The sequence below is a fragment of the Ailuropoda melanoleuca genome, unplaced genomic scaffold, assembly GCF_002007445.2.
Source record: "Ailuropoda melanoleuca isolate Jingjing unplaced genomic scaffold, ASM200744v2 unplaced-scaffold2398, whole genome shotgun sequence".
Classification (NCBI taxonomy): Eukaryota; Metazoa; Chordata; class Mammalia; order Carnivora; family Ursidae; genus Ailuropoda; species Ailuropoda melanoleuca.
Genome location: NW_023193814.1, coordinates 1,010 through 9,024, shown reverse-complemented (window position 1 = coordinate 9,024; position 8,015 = coordinate 1,010). Strand labels below are relative to the sequence as shown.

At 59.0% G+C, this 8,015-nt stretch overlaps 2 protein-coding genes across 2 annotated transcripts; one reads left to right on the top strand and one right to left on the bottom strand.

Moving 5' to 3' along the window:
• Nucleotides 1-91: 91 nt before the first annotated feature.
• LOC109488761 (dual oxidase 1-like) lies at nt 92-3,720 on the bottom strand. The gene is made up of 9 exons (XM_034650492.1): nt 3,598-3,720; nt 2,849-2,925; nt 2,561-2,650; nt 2,158-2,322; nt 1,385-1,572; nt 1,044-1,246; nt 777-943; nt 288-348; nt 92-156 (listed from the first exon to the last, which is right to left on the bottom strand). Exons 4-8 carry the CDS (start codon nt 2,216-2,218, stop codon nt 332-334), a joined length of 636 nt encoding a protein of 211 aa, XP_034506383.1. The 5' UTR covers nt 2,219-2,322; nt 2,561-2,650; nt 2,849-2,925; nt 3,598-3,720; the 3' UTR covers nt 92-156; nt 288-331.
• Nucleotides 3,721-3,793: 73 nt separating this feature from the next.
• Nucleotides 3,794-7,534, top strand: LOC117798071 (dual oxidase maturation factor 2-like; the record flags this gene model as incomplete). The annotated part of the gene is given in 6 exon segments (XM_034650491.1): nt 3,794-4,275; nt 5,344-5,428; nt 5,697-5,822; nt 6,082-6,304; nt 6,623-6,837; nt 7,420-7,534. Coding segments are annotated over 6 exon segments (911 nt in total), but the record flags the coding sequence as incomplete, so codon positions are not given.
• Nucleotides 7,535-8,015: the final 481 nt, after the last annotated feature.

The window sequence follows — 8,015 nt, the reverse complement described above, 5'->3', positions numbered from 1 at the left end:
ACTGCCAACCCCTCCCTCACCTCATGTAGACCCCGGGAGGCACCATGGTGGAGAAGAATTGCTCAGAGGCCACCAGGAACTCTGTGGAANAGAAGAATTGCTCAGAAGTGGCCAGGAACTCTGGGGAGATGCTGGGGTCCAGGAAAGGGCTGTGTCCTGGGGGAAGGGGAGAAGAGGGAGGATAGTAACAGCCCTTAAACCACCCAGCCTCCTCCCCCCACACACCCCTTCCCCCTGCCCCAAAAATCTCCTGCTAGCTCTCCCATTCTCCTTCCCCATCCCCTCACCTGCATACTTGGGGGGTGTTTTCTGCAGGAAGCTGGGCAGCCACTCATACAGAACGATGTTCTGAGGGTCAAGAGAGGGCAAAAGGGAGGCAAGTGCTGGAGCAGCCACGCTGGGAGGGGTCTGAGCCCAAGGAAGGCTTAGGTGGAGACGAGGGCCAGGCAGGGGCAGTCACGAAGGGGGCAACTGCTACAGGACAGGTGCGGAGGCCTGTGCCCCACTAGGAACATGGGATAGGAGTGGGCTAATAACTAATAACCACAGCCCAGTCTCGTGTATGATAGCCCTTCGCCTGCTCCTCATCTTCGGGGTCCATTCCTAGACGCTAGCTCCAGTTCTGGGGAGCAGTGTCCTCCTGGAAAAGGACCTTTCTGGGGGCTGCTTGTTCCAGGAGGAGGGCTCTGCCGGGCAGCGGAGTCTCCCGCGCAGCAGCCTGGGGGAGGGGGGGCGGAAGGAGGGGAGGGAGGACGGAGAGAGGCCCAGTGACTGACCTGGTAGGTGGCGATGACCTTTTTGCGCGCGTGCTGGAACAGCTCCTCGTCCCCCCCTTGCGGGTGCTCGCGGGCCAGCCGCTGCGCGCACAGGTTGTGGTAGCGGCACCACAGCAGTCCCAGCGCCTGCAGGAAGGGGTCGCGGTTCCCTCGCTCCGCCCCGAAAGCTGCACGCGACGGGGGGCCGCAGGGGAGGAGATGAGCGGCGGCGTGACCGCTGGCAGCGCAACTTGGCCGCCCGCAGCCCGCCCCGCCCCGCCGCCTCACCGTGCAGCCCCCCCAGGCCCGCGCTGTCCTGTGGCGGAGTCGGGCGCCGTCCACATGAGCGGGGGGCTTTGCGCGTTGAGGGGGAAGGCGGGGTCGGGCCCCGACGCCAGCTGCCCGCCGGAGAAGCTCCGCAGCGCGTCGCTCCACCAGTGCGAGGAGCCATAGATGGCGCTGCCGTCCAGCCAGCCCGTCACCTCGTTGGTCTGCGGGGGCACCACGTGGGTGAGCTGGGGGTGAGCTGGGGGTCGGGTAGCGGAGGCGGGTGTCGGTGGGCGAGGGGGTGGGAGTCTCTCCCCGCCCGGCCCGGCCCAGAACCCGGGACCCGGCCTGTCTCGTCTCACCAGGTCCCGGGGATTACTGGGGCTCTGTCCAGTCTCAGGGTCCCAGGGGCTCCTCTGGAAGGGGAGGACCACGTCCCCGCGCCAGTCGGGGTCGAACACCGGGTCCCCGGGCGGGATGTGGATGTTGAGAAACTCGGCTGGGCATCCCGGGGTCTCCAAACTCACCAGGTCGGAGAGCACATGGTAGCCTGCAGCCAAGGGGGCCAATCTTGTAAGAATAAGCACTCCCGGTGGGCAGGGAGTTTCTCTAGGTTTCTCAAGAGGCAAAAGACATGTTGGAGTGCGAGCTCTGCCACCAGCTCTGGGTCTTTTTTCTAATTTTCAAAGTGGGGATACAGTATTCTCTCCACCCACCTCATAACGTTGTTGTAAAAATCAAAATAATATAGTAAATGTAAGGGCTCCCCCAAACCAATTCCCATCTTCCAACAGATCTTGCCTCCCCCTTTCTCTTCGGAGGAAAGAGGATATAACCATACGGGTAGAAGAGCCGTGGCAGGGGACTCAGCTCCTAGAGCTACAACGGAGGTCCAATGACACTCCTAGGTTTGGAGTAAGGGGTAAGAGAAAGATTAGAGAAGCAAATATCCCTGACTGGACACTCCCAAATCCCTCGAGATAAAGAAGGGCTGGAAATGTTGCTTAGTGCGGAGGAGAAGGCGCCTGGGAGTCTTGGGTCCGTCTCCTGTGCTTTTGCAGACGGGCCGCAGGGTCCCTCTCCCCAGGCGCCGAGCTAAGTGCTCACCCCCGGTGTCCTCCCACTTTGCTCTCACCAAAGAAGACCCCCAGCACGGTGCGGTTGCGGAGGGATGGCTGCCCGGCGGTGCCTCGCATGGCGGCGTCGCTGAGTAGGCGCGGGTTGGGCAGCAGCGGCTCCGCCAGAGCCTGGTAAACGCCATCCGCGTAATTGGCTGGCACGAGGCGCTGCAGTCGGAAGCCTGTGGGAAGCAGGGAGCTGGGCTCTGTCAGAGCACCCGGTCCGCAACAAGCCCACAAACCTCTCCCTCAAATCCCCATCCTCACTGGCGGGCCCAGGTGTGCGTAGGAGTTCGCTGCGCAGACAGCCGGCGGCCAGCGGCGCGCTCTCTCCCTCTCTCCGCTTCTCCGCGCCGGGTCTCCCGCCGCGCGGCCCTCCTCCAGCCGCCCCCCAACCCCCACCCGGGCCACTGGACGCACCGGCTGCGCCACGCTCGTGATGCCTCAGGTTGTTGAACCAGCCGTCATAGCGCTGCACTTCCCAGGACAGTGGGAGTGAGTCCCGGCCGCCTGCGGGTCAGAGAGCGGTCCGCTCAGCGCTAGCCTCCCTGCGACCGCTCCGGGACACGACGGCCTCCGCCCAAGCTTCTCCCGCTCACTGAGCGGCGCTGCGTTGTGACCGATCCTGTAGCTTGCCTGCATCTGTTTCTTCCCCACCCTCAGGAGGTATAGGGTGGCATCCCGAAGCTAGGGGCACCCGATACTCACCCGCTGGATCCAGAGATGCAGTCAGCAGAGCTCCCAGGAGCACCACTGCCTCTGGCCTTGCTCAGAGCATGCTGACCCTGCCGCCGGGAAGGTGGGAGGTAAAAAATGAGGGACAAGGAGCTGGTGTCCCCCATGCTTACAGCCCTCACCAGGGAGGAGGTGCCTGCTGTTTTCACTTCTGGAGCAAAGTTTTAGAAGCATCACCAAGGACCCACATCCACATGCCACTCTTTTCAGGACGACTGGTAGGCACTGACACTGGTCCCAACCTTCCACCTGGTGGAAAAACTAACACTGGCCAAAGGACCTCCCCACACATGCACTAGTCCTCTGGGGTTTGTCAGTCCCAGGCAGAACTTCACTTCCAGCCTCGCATTTCCCGCATGCCCTCCCCCCTCCAACTCTCAACTTCCAAGCTCCAACCCCATGCCCTCAGTAACTGTTTCTTCTAGAGGAGACAGGGAAGGGAAAGCAGTTAGTGAGCTGGGAACCCAGGGCCTGCAGCCCCTCCTACTTTACTGTGAATGCCTGTACATGGACAGGAAGGACGGAAAGATCAAGCCCCANAGATCAAGCCCCGAACTCTGTCCAACCTCTGGTTTAGGAACCCGTCTGGGGTCAGAAGTCTTTCCTCTTGGAATCTGCTTCTCTGCCCTCCTCCCAGCCTCCATCTTCCCAACATGGCACTACCAACACCCCCCACCCCTCCCAGTTCTGAAGATCCTTTGCCTCCCCAGCAGCACTCTTACCTTCTTCTCTGGATCCTCTAAGGCCAGCTGCCCTGGTATCCACTCAGGTCAGACCAGCGCCAGGTGTCCGCATCTGGACAGGAGGCTCGATCTCTTGCTGTGGAGGCCAGGCTCTCCTCATTTGCATAGCAGCCTCCGCCTCTTATTTGCAAGATCTCTTCCCAACCACACCCAGCTGCCAAGCCCTGACATCCACCCAGCAAGCTTCCCAGGCTGCTATAAAAGGGCTCCACGTCCTGCACCACTTCCAAACACAGAGCGAACTACAGAGCTGCAAAAGTAACTGGCTATAGCCAGTGAGAAATAATTCCTCTCTCCTGCCTACGCAACACCGCCTGGGCCAACCAAGAGCACTTAAAGGCAACCATCTGCTGTGGTTCCTTAGGGGCAAGTTGAGGAACTCAGACTTGACCAGCCCATTAAGTCCTGTTCAAGAACGCAGGGGATCGGGTAAAGAGAAGTGGGACCAGGCTCAGTTGCCAGGTTGGCACTTTTCCCTCTCTAGCAGACCCAGCTTAGCCCAGTTGCAGCATGACTCTGTGGAATGGTGAGCTGCCTTTCTACCCCCAGCCCCGGCATCCCCCTGGCTTCAGCGTCCCATTGCTCATCGTCATTCTGGTGTTCTTGGCCTTGGCCGCCAGCTTCCTGCTCATCTTGCCTGGGATTCGTGGTCAATCGGTAAGGGGGGTGCTAGATGCTAGGGCCTGAGGGTCACGGAAGATCTAGGACAGGTAATACTCTAACAGTGGCCTCCATGAATAGTAAGATGAAACGTTGAACCAGAGGAGCATAGGTGGAGCAGACCTGGAAGTCTGGTGAAGCAAGCACCCCTCCCTGCCCAAGGACTGGGAGAGACGGAGGCCCTATATAAGACATTCTAGAGACCGACCCCACCTGGATCATCTAGGAGGCTGCTGCTGCGGAGAGTGGGTGCCCAGTCCAGTAATCCTGGGGCTAATTCTAGTCTTCACGTGCTGCTGGAGTCTCCCTCCTCTCCTCAGACTGTAGCTGCACTCCAGTCTCAACCTTCAGGTGATGACCAGTGGACCAAGAGGACAGAAACCAGCAGCTGAGATTGTTTCACTGGTGTGCTGGGTTGAGGTGCATTTGTATGGTTGCTCCCATCCTAAGGACTCAGGGACTCCCATGCAGGATTCAAAGTTGTAGCAGACTGAGGACTTTTCCTTGGACTTGCCCTTCTCCCAGAACCTAAGTTGTTTTTCAAGTCTAAGGGTACCTGGCTTCCCTTGAGTCTTGATCTGTGTTGGTTTCCTTGGGAAACTGGTGCACCTAGGAATATCTGAGAGGCTGCATTCCCACCTTCTCTACTTGGCAACAGGACCCTGGGGCTGCCCTCTCCTGGGGGAGGTGACCCCAGCCTGCCTAGCACTTCTGGACTCACTGAGCCTCATCATAGTAGTGACTTGAGTATCCGGCAAGACCAGGACTGGGGAGCCAGATAGCTGGGGGAGTGAAGGTGATGAGACAACACCAGGCAGAGAGCCAGGTTGCAGGGTAGACTGGGAATGGAGCTAGGGAGGCAGTAGTGCATGGCTGGAAAACATCAGAAATGCCAGTGGCTCAGAGGGACTTGCACAAAAAGCAAGACAGACTTTAGCTTCAAAACATCAGGAATGTAACTGGGAAAAGAGTGCAGGGCAAGAGGAGACAGTTGCAGGGGCACTAAAGATCTAGGTGGCATGGGGTCAAGGGAGGTCTTGGGGACTCTAGTTGGGGAGTTACCAGGCCTGACCCGGGTGCCTGTTCCTGCACCGCTGGTTCTGGCTGGTGAGAGTTCTTCTCAGTCTGTTCATAGGCGCAGAAATTGTGGGTGAGTGTGTGGTGCAGCAGATGGGGAGAGAACCTGGGGTGAGGATGGATGTGGGCGGAGGGCACCTGGGGAAATGGAGATTTGGGGTTTGTTTCCTGCTTTTCCCATTCTTCAGTTTTTTCTAGTGCCCACTCTTCCACCCTTACTATGTATACCACCTTGGACCCCTAGACTCTCCATCTCTCTGCCCAGCGTCCTACCTGCCATCACCACTCTCCCCAATCCTCTCCCTGACCCTCCCCCCCCCACACTGTGTCTCTCCCCACAGCCGTGCACTTTAGCGCACAATGGTCAGTGGGTGGGATGAACACCAACACATCCTACAAGGCCTTCAGTTCAGCACGAGTCAGCGCTAACGTTGGTCTCCATGTCGGCCTGGAAGGAATTAATATTANTTAATATTTCACTCACAGGTGAGGAGGCTGGGGCAAAGTGAACTTCTGGATTGGCAGACCCCATGGTTGGGGGAGTGTGGCAGGGGCAGCTGAGGAAATCTCAGAACCCACAGGCTCGAATAGCTTTTAGTCCTCAAGGATCCGTATTTTCCCCAACCTCTGCCAAGCCCATGTCTCTCACACCTCCCCTGTCCTACGCGCGCTAGCTTAGTTGCGGCGTCCCTGGTGGTGCGCAGCTCCACGATCCCGGCCGCCCTCCCTTCGCAGGGACCCCAGTGCAGCAGCTGAACGAAACCATAGACTACAACGAGCATTTCAACTGGCGTCTGGGTGAGAACTATGCCGAGGAGTACTCGAAAGCACTGGAGAAGGGGCTGCGGGATCCAGTTCTCTACTTGGCGGAGAAGTTCACGCCGAGCAGCCCCTGCGGGCTCTACCGCCAGTACCGCCTGGCGGGACACTATGCCTCCGCTACGCTGTGGTGAGCGCGGGAGGGAAGGCACGTGTGAGCGAGGGAGTGTTGGGCGGGGGCGTGCGAGCCAGAGGAGGGTGAGGTATAGTTGCAGCCCTACAGTGCGGGGAGGGAGAAATACCGCCTCTTGAGGTCCGCACAGACCGTCGGAACCCAGAGAGACCCAGCAAAGGCTGGGAGTCGNGCAAAGGCTGGGAGTTGGCTACTCCCCTGGACGGTTCCCCTGCGCCTTCGCCCTCCCAGCCCCGGCTTTCGTTCTGGGGTAGGGACACAGAGGAAGCGAGGCTGGGCAAAGCCAGCTCACAGTGCGGCGGGTCTCCTCCACAGGGTGGCGTTCTGCTTCTGGCTCCTATCCAATGCTCTGCTCTCCATGCCGGTCCCGCTCTACGGAGGCCTGGCTCTCCTGACCACCGGCGCCTTCACGCTCTTCTCCATCTTCGCCTTCGCCTCCATCTCCAGCGTGCCGCTCTGCCCGCTCCGCCTCGGCTCCTCCACGCTCACCACTCACTACGGTGCCGCCTTTTGGGTCACCCTGGCCACCGGTGAGGACCAAGGGGTGGATTCCGGGAGGCTGGGGGTGGGGACGGGATTTATACTGAGGTATCTTTTCCCGTTTACAAAATGAGTTCACATATGTTATCTAATTTGCTCCTCTTAATAGTTCCTAGAAGCGGGCACTGTTATGCCCATTTTACAGATNGCCTCGGCTCCTCCACGCTCACCACTCACTACGGTGCCGCCTTTTGGATCACCCTGGCCACCGGTGAGGACCAAGGGGTGGATTCCGGGAGGCTGGGGGTGGGGACGGGATTTATACTGAGGTATCTTTTCCCGTTTACAAAATGAGTTCACATATGTTATCTAATTTGCTCCTCTTAATAGTTCCTAGAAGCGGGCACTGTTATGCCCATTTTACAGATGAGGCCAGGGGGTTCTGAGGGTTCAGTGGCTTGCCCCAGTTAGCACGTGCACTCAGGTATCACCTACTCCGTATTAGAGGTTTTTTTGCCATGTGGGTTGGGGGAAGAAATGCAAGGGGTAGCCCCCAGGAGATGGAGGGGAGCAGGCCAGGTTCTGGCCTGGAGCCCTGACTACCCTGTGTCTTTCCGTGGGTGTGGCTGCAGGCATCCTGTGCCTCCTTCTCGGAGTGGCGGTGGTGAGTCTCCACTACTCTCGACCGGGCGCGCTTCGCACCTTCTTGGACCGAANCCTTCTTGGACTGAGGTGTCAAGGACTATGGTAGCCAGGCGAAAGGGAGCTTGCCTCTCATCCTGAGCAACCCACTGCATAAGCAGTTTGGAGCCCTGGACTTCACGATCAGTACTAACCTTTGAGGGGGTATTCAACCTCGGATTCCTACCTNTCTTTCCATGGGTGTGGCTGCAGGCATCCTGTGCCTCCATCTCAGAGTGGCGGTGGTGAGTCTCCACTACTCTCAACCCGGCACGCTTCGCACCTTCTTGGACTGAGGTGTCAAGGACTATGGTAGCCAGGCGAAAGGGAGCTTGCCTCTCATCCTGAGCAACCCACTGCATAAGCAGATTGGAGCCCTGGACTTCACGATCAGTACTAACCTTTGAGTGGGTATTCAACCTCAGATTCCTACCCGGCCTCGGCCCCATGCAGGCTGTGTAGCAATATGGGCTCCAGCCAGGAGAGCTCCAGGAGGGTCACTGCTCCACAGGCACTTGGAAAAGCAGGCGGCCTCAGACGTGCCGCA

What these genes read in the sequence shown, in the direction of transcription:
- LOC109488761 (XM_034650492.1), bottom strand. Translation starts at nt 2,218, where the DNA reads ATGCGAGGCACCGCCGGGCAGCCATCCCTCCGCAACCGCACCGTGCTG. An exon ending in CGTGCTGGGGGTCTTCTTTG is followed by an intron (nt 1,573 to 2,157) that starts GTGAGAGCAAAG and finishes CCTTGGCTGCAG; the next exon opens with GCTACCATGTGCTCTCCGAC. An exon ending in CCAGTAATCCCCGGGACCTG is followed by an intron (nt 1,247 to 1,384) that starts GTGAGACGAGAC and finishes GTGCCCCCGCAG; the next exon opens with ACCAACGAGGTGACGGGCTG.